This window comes from Haliotis rufescens, unplaced genomic scaffold (genome assembly GCF_023055435.1).
Source record: "Haliotis rufescens isolate VD_foot unplaced genomic scaffold, xgHalRufe1.0.p SCAF_7, whole genome shotgun sequence".
Classification (NCBI taxonomy): Eukaryota; Metazoa; Mollusca; class Gastropoda; order Lepetellida; family Haliotidae; genus Haliotis; species Haliotis rufescens.
The window spans coordinates 49156446-49178671 of record NW_025964361.1 but is presented as its reverse complement, the minus strand read 5'-3'; the positions used below and the strand labels follow the sequence as shown (position 1 = coordinate 49178671).

Here is a 22226-nt window from a genome sequence, read left to right as displayed (position 1 = left end):
TTTAATTAAACTGGTTTTGCAGCTGTAGTTGAAAACATATCTTAAACGTATCCAAGCCTCCCAAAGTATATCAAATAGGCGGTTCCGAATCAAGGTCTGAAGGTGATGGCATACAATTTATAGAGCACAAAGTATCTATTATTTACATTATTGCGACTATGCTTGTCGTAAGAGGCCACTTATCGGGTGGTCAGGCTCGCTGACTTGGTTGATGCATGTCATCATATCTCAATTGTGTGGATCGATGCTCATGATGTCAATCACTGGATTGTCTGGACCAGACTCGATTATTTACATATAGCTGGAATATTGCTGAGTGTGGCGTTAAACAACGAAAAAAAAAAAAAAAAATTATTGTGGCACAGTCTCTAAGGCTTGTAGATTTCCCTGTATGTTCAAGACTACCAATGGCTACATTATACAGGATGTTATACAGGATGTCACTGTGCATCCTGAACGACCGACGACTTCATCATTCCTGGTCTGCATATCCTCAACATCTTGTGTGACCTTCAAGTGTGCAGTGACCTTGACACTACACACAGCAGCTGTGCACGGTTTCCACACTCGGCATAATCATGCGATGTATTGTTTTATGAGACATAACTCATGAATACAAAATAATTGGGTCTGGTAAATTCCACAACTGTTGTTGAGTGATGGATCGGTGGATGTTCCGGTTTCAACAACTATAAACTGTGCTACAGCATATTTTCAATTTAAATTGGAGGGTATATTTGGAATTTTCGTACTTTAATTATGTATCATGTTGCTTTCTCTATATTCCAACAACATAATTTGTTTGTTTGTTTGTTTGTTGCTTAACGCAGCACTCAGCAATATTCCAGCTATATGACGGCGGTCTGTAAGCACTGATCTACGCAACCAAGTCAGCGTGCCTGACAAACCGTTCTTGTTAGTCGCCTCTTAGGACAAGCATAGTTGCCTTTTACGATAAGCATGGGTTGCTGAAGACCTATACTAACAACATAAAGGTGTGAATTCACACTGCCATTTAGAAAGTGGTCAAGTGTAACAAATGGTATATTTAGGATAACACTTTCTTAGTAAAGTACAGATTCGAACCCACACTGCCAGAGTGAGGCATCTAATCGCCAGCACACAAAGTCAGCGATCTAAACCCACTCAGCCACTGAGGCTTCCACAAAAATGAAAGCCCGACAACTGGTAGTCTAGGTCACATACTTTGTGTACCCCTCTGACAACTGTAAATTGGCAGGGTTCCCATGGCCGAAAGCTATGAATTCACAATGCCTGGACAGAACTCAACCCCCAAAAAGTATGAGAATCTGTACTTTACTGAGAAAGTGTTATCCCAAATATAACATTTGTTACATTTGTAACACAAAGGTGGTCGACACTAATAACGGGAATTACAAATTACTTGTGAGGTTTGAACACAAGACTTTTATGTGATGAGCAAACACTGTAACAATGATGCTTCTTTGTCATCCAGTTAAAGAGCTAGTGATCTTCTGAAACGGAGTAGGCTTGTCAAGTATCCCTTGATCTGATCCTCCTGTCAGAGGCTTCCATTTTGTGAGTTTGGTTTAACACCATTCTGAGCTGAGGTGAAATGGGGTTTCACATCACATCCAAGATTATAGAGACGGGCATGCACGTGTGTGTACCTGCTTGGACAACCCCGGACTGATGCCGTTTTTCTAGTGCTGAGATACCATGCCGCAGTTTAACATGAATACCCCTCTCAGACACAGTATACTGACTGGGTCGACCAGTCCTTGTTTTAGCCCCTTATGCCCAGCACCCGGCAGGATAACAAGATCCATCCTTTGACATTTTTGGTATGACGTGGCTGGGGATCAAATAACGGACATTCCGCTCTCCGGGCAGACGATCTATCCACTGACACCATTTTGAACGGTATTTCAGTTCCATGTGGGAAAGAGTCATGACATGTACACCCCCAATACACATAGACATGGTGCTGACAGTCCAGGGATGATAAATCCTGGCACAACTAAGGGAGGTAACTCTACACAGTGAGTTGCAGAGCACTGCCATGCTCCCTTCCATCAATAGTCCATATCACAGATGATCTCCAGTCTTGTGCTTCTGAAATGCATTGGGCACTAGAGACCAATCTACTTCATCCTATTGGATCAGGTAAAACAAGACCTCAGATATTTGATTCTGTTTATTTCAAGAATATTCAATATACATTGACTCCTCCAGACAGGTAAACAGAAAACTGAAGACAATGATTGCCACATGTTCCTCCAGTGCAGCCACTCCTCTAGTGATGGAGGCAAGATCAGTTTACAAACACAGTGAAAAACGTATCAAATACGGTGATCTGCAACAACCACAGTGTGAAATGCAGTGTGATATTTTCGTTGAACAAAATGAAACAAGGGCTATATGTCAAAGAAGACTTCAGTCTAAGACAGATTTGCTAATTCCCTGGTTGGTAAACAGAAGCACATTTACCGACGGCTGTAGATGCCTGCAGACTTCCGGAGTACAAGAACCTCTTCTGACATATCCCCTGGACTGGAGGAAGGTACATATATAACTCAAAAGAATTTTAAGAACACCTGAATTTTTCACATGACTATAGTTAATCCTTCCTGTTAATACAGTCACAAATTGGGTGTTTGTTAAACTCCTTTTGAGTAGGATACATAATTCTGTCAAGCAATGGCCATCTTCCTGAGGCAAGAGAGTTAACTGACTATAAAAGTCCAGTTCCCACCCTTGCCGAACTAGGCTGGTATTGTGGAGTTACATTTTGGCTGGACTAACGAGTCTATGCATAGTCCAATGAAAATCATGAAACGAAATCGAAATCTGGTTCGTAAACTGTCTCGCAGGTTTTGGTCGATTGCAGGATTTGCAAAGCATGTGCACCGCCAACTCGTTGTCAACAGATATTTTCCAAACCTTTTCATCTTTTTAATCATGGAGCTTGACTGGGCACCGCCATTTTGTTTGAAACAAATGCAAATGACGGAATCTGATTGGTCCATAGGAGAGACTTAGAAGGGACATAACCCGTAATAACCACTGGTGGCGCTATGATCGAGCCCAGGAATTCCAGCTTAGTTCGGCAAGGGTGGAAACTAGACCTTTAATGTCAGTTAACTCTCTTGCCTCGGGAAGATTAGCAATTGCAAAAGATAACCAACCTGACAAGATAATAATTTTGATGAATGAAGAGATGCATCTGAATAACCCCAGATTGTTTTCATTCAATGAACAGTACACAAAAGCATAAAATTCTTCCAAGCTCTATTCCTTTGCATAAACTTATACATTGATTGAAAAATACTTTCACACAAATCAAAATCTTTTGTTAGCCATTCATTTTCAACAGACTTCCCAAATCAGAAGCAAATGTCCCCTTTACCAACAGATCAAAAGCAGTTTGTATTTTAAAATGTCTTAGCTGATATGCAAATTATTATTATTATCTTTTCTTGAATGAACACAGCTATCTTGGCACCAGACCTCAGCAGCGAATTGTACTGTTTCAGGTCTACGTATGTACACACTCTCCTAAAGTTCACTCATACAATAAAACTATATTCCCTACAATATACACTCACACACAACAGTACTATATTCCTACCATATACAATCACACTAAATAGTACTATATTCCCTACAACTTACATTCACACAAAAAAGTATTTCCACAATTCCTTGAGAATACTCATATGAAGAAAAGCCTACCCAGATGAAATTCAACACTGGCAATCAGAAGTGGATAGTTATATGGAAAATATGACATTTGCATAAATGTCAATATCAACAAATGTGTAGACATTTGATAAATTCTAAACCTAAATTTAGACTTTATTGAACAGTGACATTAAAATGACATTTAACTTGTTGATGAAGATTTGCCACAACTCATTTTCCAAAGATGAAAAACCTGGAGATGAAAATGAGATGAAAGTCAATTTAATTTATTTTGCCAACATCATTGCTTTTCTTCGTCTGAAGTGATGAATATTCGATGTGGTCACAAATAAGATAACAGAAACCTACAAACAAGGGCCAAACTTCCGTGAATAACACATCAAGGAATAGTGTACACTTGTATTGTTCATTGCTTCATCCTCAGTACAGACTTCACAGCGCCCCCTACTTCCTGTCACTGCCACCTGGTGGTGGTGCTTCACTTGTCTTGCAGTGCCCTCTCCAGCAGCTGGTTTAGTCGACCCACCATCGTCCTGGGATCATCGATCAGTCCAGCGTTTATCATTGCGTTTTCATATAACTGAAAAATCAAAATCAAAATCAAAATCAAAATCAAATCGTTAAGTTCATGATTAATAGCATGAATACTCATGGAATTTTGTGAGACATTATTGTAGCAAGAATGAGTGAATGTGGCTCAAAGATGCTTTAAACAGTAACTCAATCTCATTAAAATCAGATCTCAGTTCTCGCTACTGTAAACAAAGATCTGAGGACATCCTATTACGAGTCACGTCAGACCGACCTTGCGCGAACTTTGACCGACCAATGGAATGACAAATCAGAAGGCTTTACTGCACTAATTTCAAATTGGCGACTACGCTTTGAAACATACTTTGACAAATCCTTGATTACAAATTTGAAACCTAAACAAAAGAACATTCTGGAATGGCTTATTGATAGTCTAGATTGTATGGATTCTGTCGTTAAACCCGTAACTATCGTTCAGAGTTATAGTTTTTCGAGGTTGCATGACAAGAAACCACATTCCGACTGTCTCTTTCATAATCTGGTAAGCGATGCTCTGATTGGTCGGATGAAAGGTCGTTCTGACGTGACCCCTAATGGGATGTCCTCAGATCTTTGTTTAGCGGTAGCGAGAACTGAGGTCTGGTTTTAATGAGATTGAACAGTAACTGCACCAATGATCATGACAGGCAACTTGAAGAGAGGGACATCAAGCACAGACCTCCAGTGTGAGGAGCAAATTGTTGCTAATGATTCTGAGTTGTGATTCAAGAGACCAGTGTCCTGTTCCACAAAGTAATCGTAGCGCTACAACTGTCGTAAGTGATGGGAGTCAAAATCTGGCAGTTACAGTGGTCTTTACACTACGATAGCCTTGTGGAATGGGGCCCTAATCAACACACACTCCTACCCACCATCTGACCCCACCCCTACCCACCATCTGACCCCATCCCTACCCTACCTACCCACCATCTGATGCCTCCCCCCTACAAATCGTCTTATCCCACCCTTACCCACCATCTGGCCCCACCCCTACCCACCATCAGACCCCACCCCTACCAACCATCTTACCCCATCCCTACCTACCATCTGACCCCACCCCTACCCATCATCTGATCACACCCCTACCCACCATCTGGCCTCATCCCTACCCACCATCTGACCCCACTGATCACCATCTGACACCACCGATCACCATCTGACCCCACCCCTACCTGCCATCTGACCCCACCCCTATCCATCATCTTGCCTCCTACATCTGACCCTATCTCTACCAACCATCTGACCCACACTGATCCACCATCTGACTCCAGCCACATCTGACCCCACTCCTACCAACCATCTGACCCCACCCCTACAAACCATCTGACCCTACCCCTACCCACCATCTGACCCCACTCCTAACAAACATCTGACTCCACCCCTACAAACCATCTGACCCTACCCCTACCCACCATCTCACCCCATCCCTCACCACCATAACCAACCAGCCTTGCTACTATCCCATTAGTCACCTCTTACGACAAGTGTGGGTTTCAGGTGAAAATGAATTGGTCTTCCAATGCTTGTCAGAAGAAGCAACTAACGAGACTTAGCTGATGTATGTCATAGAATTTCAGTTAAGTGGATCGATCCTCATGTCAATCACTGGATTGTATGGTCCAAACAAAAGTATTTAAAAACCGCCGTCATGTAGCTGGAATATTGCTGAGTGCAGCCTATAAACAACAAACATATAAACAGGCTAACAAACTATCCCACAGGCTCACTACACCAACCCACCATCTGACCCCACACCAACCCACCATCTGACCCCACACCAACCCACCATTTGACCCCACCCCTACCCATCTGACCCCACACCAACCCACCATCTGATCCCACACCAACCCACCATCTGACCCCACCCCTACCCACCATCTGACCCAAGCCCTTCCCATCATCTGACCCCACACCCACCCACCATCTGACCCCACACCAACTCACCATCTGACCCCACCCCTACCCACCATCTGACCCCAGCCCTTCCCACCTTCTGACCCCACACCAACCCACCATCTGACCCCACCCCTACCCACCATCTGACCCAAGCCCTTCCCACCTTCTGACCCCACACCAACCCACCATCCAGCCCCAATATTGTATGAAAGTACATAGATCTATCGATGTTCATCTTTGATTTGATCAAGGCAGGAAACAAACCTTATGACAAGAAAACAGGGCTCATATGAATGAATAAAAGATGTCAATCTCCGCAATAAACACAAAACTTCCATGATTTAATAGCACAAGTATGTGACTACGCCTAGACAGTGTGTACAGTACGAGAGGTAGAGGGCACGGGTATAGACAGTGACAGGCTGGTGGACAGTGTAGATTCCATGCCAACTGCCTGGTATCCCAGCAGATAGCTGTGACCAGAGTGGACCAGGGTTTCACCACTAATGTCTGTGATTCGCAAATCTCAACAATCTGTCTTCCACCCATCCCCGACCTCTACGTGTTTCCATATTGTTTCTATTCACCACAGATAAATATATTTCAGTTCCATGAAATGTGTTTAACATCAAATCAATACTGAATATAGTGTACATCATATATAAGCAGCAACAGTTGAGTAGTTTGGGCCAAATGCCAAATCTGTCATATGAGATGATGTTCATAATAATGGCAAGGGCTGTTACTGTCAATGACTGGTCACATTCAGAGCTGTATGTCTTAATTACTTCACATTTCTGTTAAATCAACTGGAGATGGATGTTTCATGCTAGTGTCTATGTATGTTGAACTAGGGACAGAGGGACAGAGTGACTAGCACACTGATATGTGTGGCTGTTCACACGTGGGGTCCATGGAGTCGTTGGTGTATATACAGTGTTATTTCATCAGTTTCACAGTGGCTTGTAGAGACTGACAGGTGGATGTGATGCTAATATTGGTATTCACATGAGTTAGTGGTGTTAATGTTGGTATTCACATGGGTTAGTGGTGTTAATGATGGTATTCACATGGGTTTGTGGTGTTAATGTTGGTATTCACATTGATTGGTGGTGTTAATGTTAGTTTTCACATGGGATGGTGGCATTAATGTTGGTATTCACATGGTTGGTGGTGTTAATGTTAGTTTTCACATGGGATGGTGGCATTATTGTTGGTATTCACATGGGTTGATGATGTTGTAAATGATGTGGGTTGTGGGGAAAGTTTACTGGTGAGGATGTTAGTAGTGGTGTTGGTGATGGTGGGGTTTGAGTCGATGTTGCTGGTGTGATTACACTGATTAAGTCGCACAGCCTGTTCAGTCAACCAACTTACGGTATGAGACGCCAGGCCCTAGGCATCACCTGGGGAGGGAGGGGCAGCAGGAGACACAAGCGGGGTGCCAGGTTCATGTTTGTGAAACATACTTGAATTGTCATAACAATTTGGCATTCATATAAAACTCAATGCCAGTGTGCATCAAGTGAGTTCTACTCTGATGACCATCTGATGTGTTGTAAGTGTTGGTATTCTGAAGTGTCTGAATGGTTTCCTTAGCACACGGTTCAAGGAGATGCATCGTGTAGCGTGAACATTCCAGTGTGGGATGTTTTATCCCAGCACATACCTGACTGAATAATCTGACCTGTTATCTGCCTGAGGTCTCTCGGAGACTGTCATAGCTGGCCTCTACACACCGCCTATTGGCAGGCCTCGGAGACTGTCATAGCCGGCCTATTGGCAGGCCTCGGAGACTGTCATAGCCGGCCTCTACATACCGCCTATTGGCAGGCCTCGGAGACTTCATAGCCGGCCTATTGGTAGGCCTCGGAGACTGTCATAGCCGGCCTCTACATACCGCCTATTGGCAGGCCTCGGAGACTTCATAGCCGGCCTATTGGTAGGCCTCGGAGACTGTCATAACTGGCCTCATAGCCTATTGGTAGGTCTCGGAGACTTCATAGCCGGAAAATGACTTCATGGTTGGAAAGAGGTGGAAGTCAGATGGTGCAAGGTCAGGAGAGTCAGGAGGATGTGGAAGGATTTCATAGCCACAGGACCGCGCTTCTGTCTGGGCAACATGAGAGTTGTGTACTGGATCATTGTCTTGCAGGAGACGGACACCCTTGCCTTCTTTGGGGGTGGTGACTCCACATGCTTCCATTGCATCGACTGAACTTTAGTCTCAGGATCATAGTGATGGACCCATGTTTCATCCTGTGTGATAAGTCTGTCAAAAAAATTGGCTGATTTTTTTGGCACATGTCCAAAAGATCCTTTGAGCAATTGACTCATTCCTGCTTTTGGAAAGGTGTGAGCAACCTTGGAATCCATCGTGCAGACACCTTATGCATGTTCAAATTGTCATGGATGATTTTTTCCACAGACCCTACACTGATCCAGATATCTGTTCCATTTCCATATCTAGGTATTATTACCTTTCCCAGAGCTTTATACTTTTTTCAGAACTCCACACCATTTTTAGAACTCAGTACACTTCTCAAAAGTATATCATAACTGTATCAGATGTTGGTACCATTTTCAGATCTTGGAATCCATTACCTGGCACCATTATTTGATTCAGGTACCATCTTATCTACCAGCAGCAGTTCCTGTATTTGAAACCATTCTTTGGTTTTGGTAAACTTGTCAATTATGTGCAACTTGTTAGCTTTTAGTTACAATTTTAATTGTTATTTGGATTTTCTTTGAAATAATATGAAAACAATATTTATTTATTTAGGTTTTACAATGGGCTGCCAATAACAGGTTGAAATAACGCCCTATCATCACAATGGACTCATGTCACTACTTAATCATTGAGCAACCCTTTCTACAAGGTGACCTTGAACCTTGTTGACACAACCAATCTAGTATGAATAGCAATTACCAGCACGGGTTGCCTTTACTGACAATACCTCACACGCTTGTGTATGTGCGGGGAAGCCATGTTTAATACGTCATTAATTCCACCAATGTAAACAGTTTTCTCATTTTATTGTAAATGTAAACATTAAAACTCTTTTATGGGAAGAATCATGCTCCAGTAACGTCGTTTAAGTCATAAAGAGAAGATATAGTACACATTGAGAGACACTTCTGAGACTTCTGGTCACTGGTGATTGTGAAAGGAGTCAGTTGGGTTTAACGCCGCTTTTAACAGTATTCCAGTTATATCACGGCGTGTCAGCTTGATGTGGGAGAAAAGCCCGAAGTGATGCAGGTCTTAGACATTCACCACTTTTGTGAAACCCACGAGCACGGGTATGGGGCTGACAAACCTGGAACCCATGATGATAGGATTCTGGCATGCCCAAGGGATGCAACTCTGCACAGCAAATTGCCTAACACAACTGGGCCAACAGTGCCCTTGATTGTGAAAGGAATGGCTATGAGATAGTGAGTGAGTTTACACCACTTTGAATATCACACCATCCATATCTCTCTAGCCCACCTCATAGACATACCTCACTACACTGAATTGTGTACTTACTGTATGGACTGTATGAATATTGTACATCAGAAAAAATAATTATGCAAATATTTCAGTCATTATAAATTATACCATTTGTATTGTTGTACTTATACTGCCTGTATTTGTAGCCTGTGTTTAATACTTGATACATCCATGTAGGCTGCCAATGTGGAAGTGTTCCTGACGTATATAACAGTCATATTTCCCGGGAATACGAGTAGGGATGCTGCAAACTGACAGGTTGAGTATGTTGTATTATCTGCTTGTAGCATGTGACGATGCTCGAGACGGCAGCAGATTCAGATATGTTAGTTATATAGGTCATACCAAGCTGGTCTCTCACTAATCAGTGGCAGTTCATTGGGATAATTAGAGCAGCTCAGGGTTAGAAACTAACAGTCTTCTTTTTAGTCCTTCTAATGATAACATACAGCAAAACCCTTAAAAAGGGCAAATTTCTACTAGTCCTTATGATACCTTTACCATTGGGCAGTTTGGCAAGGACTATAGGACTAGTGCCAATTTTTTAACGCTGCAGCTGGTGAAACATATGCTTGTACAGTACGCTGCCAGGCAGATACACGCCACTATAGGCACTGTGTGCTTTCAAACAGGAAACCACAATTCAATATTTCCGCAACTTTGCTGGTACAATCTATGCCAGACCATTTTTGTTTTCGTGCATTAACTTGTCTTTGGCCCAAATTGGCTGGATGAGGTGGGACAATACAAAAAAGGGCCTACACAAAGTAAAAATGTTTTTATTTTCTTCTGTATAGCGCACACTTGTGTACAATGCACACCCGACTACCCCTCCCCCTACAGTCTAACGGCGATTTAGTTACAAAATACCCAATATCATAACTGAAACAAATTTTTATTCATGCAGAAGAAATAGCATCTGAAACTATTATTTGACCAGGAAATATTTTTTCTAATATCGTGTTATTTTGGATGCAGCTTTTATTAAACATAATAAAAATAAAAATAAAAATAAAAATACGCATATTGCCATATATGTCTGTATATAATATGCACATCCCACTACTCACAGATGTATTACTTGGAAAGAACAATACACAAGAAAATATGATGGGAAGAAATTGATAAAAAAAGGAAATCATTTTTCATAGATATGTGGGGCACTGGTGGCCCAGTCGTTTAAGCGCCACGACATGTGTGGCCCAGTTGTCTAAGGTGCTGCAATCTGCAGAGCAGAGTTGCGTCCCTTGGGGACGCCAGAAACCTATGATTGTGGGTTCGAATCCCGGTTCGCCCCGATTATGTTTCGAGGTTTGTAAGCACCATACCTGTGCTCCTTGGTTTCACCGAAGTGGTAAACGTCTAAGACCTGCATCACTTCGGGCTTTCCTCCCACATTAAGCTGACACGGGGTGATATAACTGGAATACTGTTAAAAGCGGGGTTAAAACCAAACACACTCACTCATAGATATGTTATTGGAAACCAGGGAAAAATCACTTTGGTAGATCTGTAAAACAGACAAAATATTGGGCCTGGCCTTATTGAAAGAATTTATAACAATTTACAAACATAGTTGCTTCAGGGAAAAAACTAATTTATATTACATAAATTGAAGTCTTCACCTTGTACAGAAATATTTTGTCACAGTATTCATAAAATTTATGGAATAGTGCCATGTTTAATCTGGCAAATATGTCACACAGTCCGATGTCCTACTTGTCATCATAAACAATGGTGATGACTGCAGCAATGACATAGTTGGTAAATTAATCAGCTTACTGCCCCCACGTGTAACATCCAGTTACATTTTTTGCCAAAGGGTAGGACCCGCTTCCGCTACACGCCCGAACATGTCGCTGAGCTGGTAATCCTCTTGATCTTCACAACAAGCTGTTAACCCTTGGGGACCTGCACCACTTCCTGGTTTAACCCTACTGGAGCTGAGTCTGTAAACTGCTATACAGATTCACATCACACATCTCAATCTCATCTTCAATCATAGATCATCATGTAGAAACATATTGAGGTAAATATTTAAATTACACATTGACAGGTCGCTGCAGCCCTCACCTCTTGAAAAATATATACACACCTGTCCATGAATGTTCCACCTCTAAAATATGTGTGAGTATTATGTTGTGACAATATTCCGACCATGTCACTGTGGAGACATTCAGAGTGGGCGTGGCACATTGCAACCTTATAGAGGGGGGGAGAAAGGAAATGTCTTCAGGGTCTACTGTTGCAGGAGCTGCACCTACCCCCCAAGTGATGTGGTCCTCTAACAACCCCCCATACCTTCACTGCCAGCGATCTACTCTACCTCTCCTTCCCTCCCCCAAGTGATGTGGTCCTCTAACAACCCCCATACCTTTACTGCCAGCGATCTACTCTACCTCTCCCTCCCTCCCTCCCCCAAGTGATGTGGTCCTCTAACAACCCCCATACCTTCACTGCCAGCGATCTACTCTATCCCTCCCTCCCTCCCCCAAGTGATGTGGTCCTCTAACAACCCCCATACCTTTACTGCCAGCGATCTACTCTACCTCTCCTTCCCTCCCCCAAGTGATGTGGTCCTCTAACAACCCCCATACCTTTACTGCCAGCAATCTACTCTACCTCTCCCTCCCTCCCCCAAGTGATATGGTCCTCTAACAACCCCCATACCTTCACTGCCAGCGATCTACTCTACCTCTCCCTCCCTCCCCCAAGTGATGTGGTCCTCTAACAACCCCCACACCTTCACTGCCAGTGATCTACTCTACCTGTCTCTCCCTCCCTCCCCCAAGTGATGTGGTCCTCTAACAACCCCCCATACCTTCACTGCCAGCGATCTACTCTACCTCTCCCTTCCTCCCCCAAGTGATGTGGTCCTCTAACAATCCCCATACCTTCACTGCCAGCGATCTACTCTACCTGTCTCTCCCTTCCTCCCCCAAGTGATGTGGTCCTCTAACAATCCCGCTACCTTCACTGCCAGCGATTTACTCTACCTGTCTCTCCCTCCCCCAAGTGATGTGGTCCTCTAACAACCCCCATACCTTCACTGCCAGCGATCTACTCTACCTGTCTCTCCCTCCCTCCCTCCCCCAAGTGATGCAGTCCTCTAACAACCCCCATACCTTCACTGCCAGAGATCTACTCTACCTGTCTCTCCCTCCCCCAAGTGATGCAGTCCTCTAACAACCCCCATACCTTCACTGCCAGCGATCTACTCTACCTGTCTCTCCCTCCCCCAAGTGATGCAGTCCTCTAACAACCCCCATACCTTCACTGCCAGCGATCTACTCTACCTCTCCCTCCCTCCCCCAAGTGATTCTGTCTTCTAACAACCCCAACACCTTCACTGCCAGCGATCTACTCTACCTCTCCCTCCCTCCCCCAAGTGATTCTGTCTTCTAACAACCCCAACACCTTTACTACCAGCCATCTATTCTGTGATGGAGAATACCTGTCTACCTCTCTCCGCGACTTTCAGTCTCTCCCAGAAATCAATGCGAACCTGGTGTTGACAGGAGGTGGTCGGACTGAAAGCCGCCGGAATGCCGCCACTTAACTCTGAATGGGAATTAAAGGAGGTCCACATACAGTCAATTACTCTGGGCTTGCTAATAGACAGAACGTGGTTCCGGTGTGGAGCAGGACTGAACCAGGCTAGAGGGACAGATGCACCATCACTGACACAGAGGATGGCAATATCCCGGCTGACAGATGTGTGTGGTCTGTTCAAGAAGTACGGAACTTATGGAGTTTGTGGTATACTGGTCTATCTATGTACCGCAACATGAACTACTCATGAATATAAATCACAATATGCTGGAAAATATCTGTATTTTGAGTTCAAATCATGCATTTTTCATGTTGTTGGCAAGTTCATAAGTGACAAGTCAAATTGAAATTATGAAATTCCGAAATTAGCAACTGATTCCTGTAATTGTTAAAGCAAAACTATTCTCGACTTTGTGTCGATTGCATATAATATTATGCATGTGTTGTGACCATAGCAACATCCAACAAAATGGCGGATGACTAGAAGTTGTCAAAAATATGTGATGGAATTTTTTCAGGTTCATAACAAATTACAGATTAAAGAAAGCATGCAACATATTGTGGTATGTATCACAATACATGACACATTATTGCAATATATTGCAATAGGAAAATCAGGCCAATGCCCATCTTCGTCACACAAGGAACTTAAGGTGCAGAAAGTAAGTCAATACAATAATACATCAAATTTTACAAATAACAGAGATGATAAAGAGTGATAGGAAATATCAAAACATATCACCCAGCTGAGGATCCCGATAACCAATCCTTTGATCAGAGGTTTCAATAAGTCTGCTTCATGATGTCAGTATACAACGGTGATGCCAAAATGGCATAAAAGAACATCTTTCCATCATTTGTTTGTTTCTTTGTTGTTTAATGCCGCACTCGGTAACATTCCAGTTGTATGACGGCGGTCTGTAAATAATTGAGTTTGGACCAGACAATCCAGTGATTGACATCATGAGCATCAATCTACGCAATTGGGATACCATGACATGCATCAACCAAGTCAGCGAGCCAGACCACTCGATCCCGTTTATGTTGCTTCTTACAACAAGCATAGTCGCCTTTCCATCATTACAGTATCTACACCGACAGCTAACAGCAAGCACCGATACAGCCGTTTGGAAAAGGGGGGTGCATGTTGAGACCACAAGTTCAGATACATGTGTCATATGAATGCATAACAATTTGTGTATGGAAGTCGTGTAATTGTTGTTGGAAATATGTCACAAAGTGAGTTAAGTATCATGATGGAATGGTAATAACAGTCCATGTATATAGTGCTGTACACCATGCATACAACTGCTCTAAGCACACCATTGCTACCCCGATCAAAGGAGCAGTCTGCACTTGATCCCTGGGAGTGCTCTTTCTCAAGATCTAGAGAGAGAGATCGGGAGAGAGTGAGAGAGAGTGAGAGAGAGAGAGAAAGAGAGAGCGAGGGAGGGAGGGGGAGGGAGGGAGGGAGAGAAAGAGAGGGAGGGAGAGAGCGAGGGAGGGAGGGAGAGAAAGAGAGAAAGAGAGAGAGAGAGAGAGAGAGAGAGAGATCAGTATATGCTTATATGCTTCAAAGACAGCAGCTGTTTATCCCTGCACCCACATTTGTATTGGAATATGAAAAGCGATTTATCATTCCATTTACCATTTCAGAAAGAAGATGTTATAATATTCCAGCATGAAACCCCAGCAAGCAGGCTACATGACATCAGTCCTACCTACAGGCCTCCACCCACACAGCTGATGTCTCTTGTGTCACCTCCATTATTTAATAACATTCCTGTCTGTATTTTACCTTATTTGCACATTAGGGTGAACTATGATGCAAGTATTGTATTGTGAAGTAATGTCTAAAAGACTATGCTACAAGTAGACATAGAGGATGAGATGCAACATGAAGAAATTGAACAACACTGTACTATTTCTTAGGTCTTCCTAGAGTACTTCAGCCACTGATACCCTTATGGTATTCCGGCCATATTGGGGCCTCACTACTGTCATATGTATCATACCCTGACAAATGTACAGCCATAACTTGAAACGGTTAGGAAACAATTTTTGTCAGTCATACTAAACCCTGTCAATAAATGCAGTTTTGAATCAACCACTCTGTCACAAATCAGTCGGTACACTCGCACAAGTGTCCAGCGAGGTTGACCATCGTCCATCTGTGTGTAAAGTGACAGTATCTCACATCAACAGGGTAACCAGTTATTGCTGGACTGAACCGGATTGTCAAACTTAAGATAATTTAGTCTTGTGTGATGACTGCATAGATTCTAAAGTTCCAGCCTATCAAGATGTTGAAACTAAACATTTTTTTTCTCTTCCTCTGCCTTTTAAAACCGATAATACAAGTTCCATTTTAAAGAAATTAATTCTCCTACAGCGGTCCCAGGCCCAGTGTAAATACATGTGTAGGCATCGTAGTTCCATTCTTAGTGTTCTTAATCTCAGCAAGACGACGACAATTAGGAAAGTGCCTCCATTCATTGCCGGGTTGGAGGAACCCTACGTCTGTAGCCACCACCATTACACTACCACTCTCTACCACACTGCTCTGAGACAGACGACCGGCAGCAGCCATTAGAGATAAACGTGTGGGTGTTCATGGCAACCAGGCTCCATGGAGATGCCGATATTATACTGCATTACGATGCTCCTGCATCACAAGACCTATTCCAGCTTTTCTCCCACTTTTTACAAAAACATGAGTATCCTTCATGCTATTTTGTTCAAGACATGTTTGACCCTTCAATTCTGCTGTGTCAGCAACCTTGCTCAGCAGTAACCTTGATAAAGGTCAAAGTGTATGGTGGCCGGTTTGCTTGACCATCGTTCTTTTTTGAGACCAGACTGTTCCCACAGTAAGCCCTACAAGTAGTACATGCTCTCAGACACTGACTGAAACTAAGGAGTTGTCGTTGTCAATGTCCTTCCACTAAACACCATCCACCAATCACAGCTCACTGGCTGACTTTATCGCATATCGTATACTACACACCATTCACAACCAGGATTCATATTGATTTCTTTTCCCACCATGCATTGCAGTTCTAACAATATCCATCTTTACGTGGGAGATTGTGGGCTGACGACCAGACGGGCTCGGTTGCCTATTATCCACGGTACAACCGACTGAGCTAACAATAGATGAACACTACCATTCCGTAATGCTCCATCAAACACAGGGCTGAGCGACTTGCGTACGGCAATGCTGATTAATGCTGGCACACAAGCCACAATATGCACCAACTAGCTGCTTTAATTAACAGTGATGTTTTGTCATACAGAATCAGTGATCGATTGTAATGGTCCATAATCTGTTAACCAACAGTCAAACGCTGCCTTGGCAGATGATAGGATCATATCTTATGAGGAACTAACTGTCTGTCTCATCTGAATAATGCATACAATTTAATGGGGTTATATTCAAGAACACTTTCAACCATAGCATTGTGAATCTATCTGGGTCGCACTAACAGTAGTCGTATCATATGTCACAAGTCAGCAAAAATTGATTCTCGCCCACATTATTTTACCATTTTCTATTTTTGTCAGAAACATACTATTCTTGTCAAAGTCATATGACCTTGAAAATGCTTGACCTTGAAGATCTCTGCTTCTCCTTCAAGTGTCAAAAGAACCGGAGAACTATTATTCTATCACATTTTACTTTCATAGCAAAAACATGAGACAAATGGATTGAGAGCAGACTGTCTTTTTATGATCCTGTCAGTGATGTAATTTCACCACAGAGATATCTAACTGATGCACCATACACATGGGGTTACACTGATATATGTAATTTACTTGAACCATCCAGCCAACAATTCTGTCAAACTGGGATTGATTGAGTATGGTTTTACGCCGCTTAAAGCAATATTCAATCAATATCACGGCGGGGGACACCAGAAATGGGCTTCACACATTGTACCCATGTCAGGAATCGAACCCGGGTTGACGAGCGAACGCTTTAACCTCTAGGCTACCCAACTGCCCCTGTCAAACTGGGAACATAAATTGATATGACTCAGGAATCGAAGGGACCAGTCACTTATGACAGAGGTGGGTGGGTCAGAGCTTTTTGATGCATTAATGTCCTGAAAATTATGACCCTCCTCACATGCTTGTCATATTTTTGGATGACCCTCCCCATGTCCATTTTTTTAATGACCCTCCCTGAAAAGACTAAATGCAAAAACACTTTCTATTTTATCATAAAATGTCCATTTGTCATGCCCCTTCCCAAATATGTGTATTATTTCTTTTGAGTGAGTGAGTGAGTTGGTTGGTTGGTTTGTTGTTTTATGCCGCACTCAGCAATATTCCAGCTATATGACGACGGTCTGTAAATAATCGAGTCTGGACCAGAAAATCCAGTGATTGATATCATGAGCATCGATCCACGCAATTGGGATGTGAGTGAGTGAGTGAGTGAGTGAGTGAGTGAGTGAGTGAGTGAGTGAGTATGGTTTTACACTGCTTTTAGCAATAATCCAGCAATATCAAGGTGGGGGACACCAGAAATGGGCTTCACACATTGTACCTATGTGGGGAATCAAACCCGAATTGATCACATTAACAAGGCTACCCCACCTCCCTATTTCTTTTGACCTTCCCCAGATTCCCTCTGACCCCACCCCACCCCACACACAATAATAAAAGACCGGTCCCAAATATTTTCCTTTTTGCCATACACAACTCTGTATACCACTTTTGTAGAAGCAGATGGTGGTGACTGCAAACTATGACAAACACTATTATAAGGATGACACTATTTTTCAGGGCATTATCATTTGCAGAAGCCCGAGGTTTTCCATTAACTGCCCGACGAAGGAGCGCAGTTGAAAAGACCGTGGGCTTCTGCATATGATAATGCCCTGAAAAATAGCGTTATCGTTATTATAGCTAAAATGGATGGAATTTGTTATTAAATAAAACGAAACAACAACATCGGTTTTGAAACATTTACTGCAATCAACACGAATGTCACTGACCCCATTTTACAAACATGGAAACGTCATGGAACAAACCAGATGACGTCACTATAATACGTGACGTCACTTTCTCTACCCTATGATGTCACCTCACAACGGGCGTGATAATGGCCTGTCGTCAAGCAATATGAGGGCATTATCAAGTTACAGTGGCCCACTCATTTCTGATAACGTGTGGGCGGTTTAATGATAATTCTATCCATTTTAGCTATAATATCAGATGTCCTCACACTAAACAGACACTGGGAGTAAGTTTAGTAGAGAAGCTGCAACTAATGTCAGTTGCAGGGAAGTAGGTTTTTGTTATCTCGTAACGAGCACATGGCCATCATCCATCATGGTCAGGAGTGACGCAGACTTCACGTGATAACTGTCTTGCGGCACTACTAAGTGTAGCATAGGTGTGGAGGTTTTTCTCACCCGAATGTGCAACTGAGCTACCATGATGACACTTCCACCCGTGGCTATCACAGGATCAGATGTTAGTCCCTTCACCCTATGACCTTCATCGCCTTTTTCTAACTATACCACACGCTGCTGATGAGGATGAAACTACTCACGAGTACTTCTTTCTATACTATTTGTTGTTTGTTGTATGCTATTTTTTATGCTTGTTTGTTGTTTAACGCCACACTTAGGATTGAAAATACTCATAAGTACTTCTTTTGATACTATTTGTTGTTTGTTGATTGTTATTTTGTTTGTTTGTTGTTTAACACCATATTCTAGCATATGATGGGGGTCGGTAAATAATCGAGTCTGGGCCAGACAATCCAGTATTTGATAATGTGAGCATCGATCCATGCAATTGGGACACGATGATATGCATCAACCAAGTCAGTGAGCCTAACCACATGATCCTGTTAGTCGCCTCTTATCACAAACATGGATTGCTTAAGACCTATTCTAACCCGGATCTTCACAGGGGTCTTTCTATACAAAACACTTCAAGTCAGTATACACATTGTAGGTTATGTAAGTACTGATCTGAAACTCCCACTCTAAATTCACCAGGTTAGTTCCGTGACCAGATAGGTAACTGCATAGCTAGGTTTAGTTCTCACATCAACATACATACCTGTTATTTTAAAGTATTTTAATACAATAGCTTTAAGACAAAATGATCTTGATACATATCACCATTTGAAAAATCCTACCCAACACAAATTACTGACACAAATTAAGTCTCTCCTCACGGCCTAGACAGGCTCACTGGTGTGATCGACCTACAGCAAAGCGTCCAGTCATTATTGACCCAAGTTACCTGCACACATGACAGAGGACATGTGACAGTCTCATTCCTCCGCATCCTGGTACACAGGGGAACCGGTGGACAGAAGGAGCATCACTCACTCACCCCACCCCCCACACTAGTAACCCACATGCTGGAAAGTTACCCCTTACTATAGCTGCTCCACTTGGGTGGGGGGGGGGGGGGGGGGGGGGCTAAGTTCAGCTAAATCCACTACATTCATTTTGACATGTTGTTCTGGTTTGGCAATCAGATTTGATTGATGTGGATATTGGTGGGTCATTAACACACTGCTTGTGATAGTGATGGGCCAGGTTTAAAGTATGGCTCCGTCCTACATTGTTTGTTTCAAGGGTGAATGACCCCGGCTCGTCTCAATCCTGATCTTCATCTAGGATTCAAAACCATGTGCCTTTGCCGAGCAAATTGGGAAAAAATAAAAAGATAAACAATAAAAATATTTAAAAAAAAAAAAAAAAAAATAATTGCTATTTTGTTCAAAGTTGGGATTTCTCTAAATCATCTTCCTCTGTGTTGGTCCTGTTGTCAGTGAAATACAAGTCACCTTACAAAGAAATAACATTAGTTATAACTACAACAGCATGAATTGGGAACATTTTAATTCCAATTTTGGAATGATTACTGACACTTGCTGCAGACTTGGGGCTGGATATTGGCCTCTAAGCAATTCTACATAACTCCCTGAAATTTTACACAATGTCACACTGATAAAAATTGTTAAAGTCAGAAATCACACCTAATAGTGTGGCCAACATCAGTTTCTGCGATTACCATAAAAATACTATACATCTTGCTGTACTTATCATCCATAAATAAAGTTCAGTATATATGCAACATGTATTCAAATTCACCTGGGACAGAATGTGTTTCCTAAGATTAAATGAATGATTCTTAAACTGTCTCTTATTAATAAGACTAAATAACCTCTCTCAAGTTTAACCCTCTTATTTCACATGAACTGTCCGCATGTCCTGTAAACCTTCCCCAGCATAAGTGTCTATATAAATACACGTTATCTCAAAATGACCTTAACAGTGATGCAGTATTTGATCGGTACACTGACTATCTGATAAAATGGGCCACAAAAACCTCCCCTCAAACAGATATGGTATGAACAAATAAGCTATAATATATACATAGTTGAAATGTCCGTCCATCCGTGAACACCAAGAGCGATTTGATGTGCGCCTGCATTGTTGCATTTACCTTTGACCCTCTTGACCTCTGATACAGTGAAAGGTCATAAACACAATCACATAGAGGTTACTATTGAACCATTAGGACGGGATGTATCTGGTAACATGGCAGTGAAGCTGTGTGATACAGCATGCTGGAGTCCCCATAAGTAGTGAGGTTAACACCATCCCACATGCTGTGTCAAAACTTGGTCTATAACCAGATCAATACTATAACAATTCACTACATCTCACGTCTCGATTTGTATGTTATCATTATTATTCTAATTATAATTAAAAACATACTTTCAAATTCAGGTTCTAACTAAATTATTCTTATTCTTAGAATGATTCTTATTAAAACAATGAACAAAATTTTACTACTTCTACTAAAATAAAATAAATAGATCGATAAATAAATAAATAAATAAATAAATAATAATAAAAAATATAAAACAAAAATTATAAAAATAAAAATAATAGTAATAATAATTTTGACAAAGATAATAAAGAGAATTCTGAAGTTATTTATGATATCTACTTTAGTATTTCCCTGACAAACAAGCACTCGTGTGACAATCTGACAACACAGTCTATCCTGACGTCAGCCCTGTTTACGACTAATATTGAAGAGAGGTTGACAAGTACGCAGGTCATGTGACCAGATCAAGTGACGCCTTGAGACATGAGCCTACCGTCGAATCCAGCTACCGTGGACGGCCTTCAGACACATGCTGCTGTGGTACAACTTGTCTCGTATAATCTGGATACCAAGGAAATATTTAACTGAGCAAATATGAAGAATGTCTTTTGGATCAAATGTAGTATTTATTAATTATGATTCCCACTATTTTGCTGTCTATTTATTTTGGGGGATAACTGGGACAATTTATTTCCCAGAATATCTGTTCCTCAAATATGTACTTGTGGTTTAAACACACATCAGCGAGGAGTGGTTCAAAGATAGGTGGTTGACGGAGAATGCAGTTTTCTGGTAGAAGATATAATATATTTAGCCATGATGAGGGATTTCTACCCATTGAAGCTGCTGTGGTTTGTATGCAGTGCTTGACAAAACAATGAATGATATGAAATTAACTACTCAATTCAAGCCTCAAGCTGAGACTCCAGTTTCATTCATTATTTCCCCTGTGAGCCCCTGCAGCAGGATCTGTCAGGGGAGACAGTGTTTAAACATCCGTGCCTGTGGCGGAATCATGACGGAACAACATAGCCTTGCTGACAGTCCCCACAAACATACACTTGCTGACAGTCCATACAAACATGGATTTGCTCACAGTCCCCACAAACAGGCTTGATGACAGTCCCAACAGATATAGACTTGCTCACAGTCCCCATAAACAGACATGACAGTCCCAACAGATATAGACTTGATCACAGTCCCCACAAACATACACTTGCTGACAGTCCCCACAAACATGGACTTGCTCACAGTGCCACAAACAGGCTTGATGACAGTCCCAACAGATATAGACTTGATCACAGTCCCCACAAACAGACATGATGACAGTCTGAAAAGACATAGACTTGGTCACAGCCCCCTCAAACAG

The 22226-nt window shown here is 42.2% G+C and overlaps 1 protein-coding gene across 1 annotated transcript in view; it reads right to left on the bottom strand.

Moving 5' to 3' along the window:
• Nucleotides 1–3461: 3461 nt before the first annotated feature.
• LOC124110463 (heat shock protein 75 kDa, mitochondrial-like) overlaps nucleotides 3462–22226 on the bottom strand; it is a 91869-nt gene continuing 73104 nt past the window's right edge. Inside the window, exon 18 of the mRNA XM_046469842.2 lies at nucleotides 3462–4267. Coding sequence (XP_046325798.2) covers nucleotides 4166–4267 — 102 coding nt within the window. The 3' untranslated portion in view covers nucleotides 3462–4165. The remainder of the gene's footprint in view (nucleotides 4268–22226) is intronic.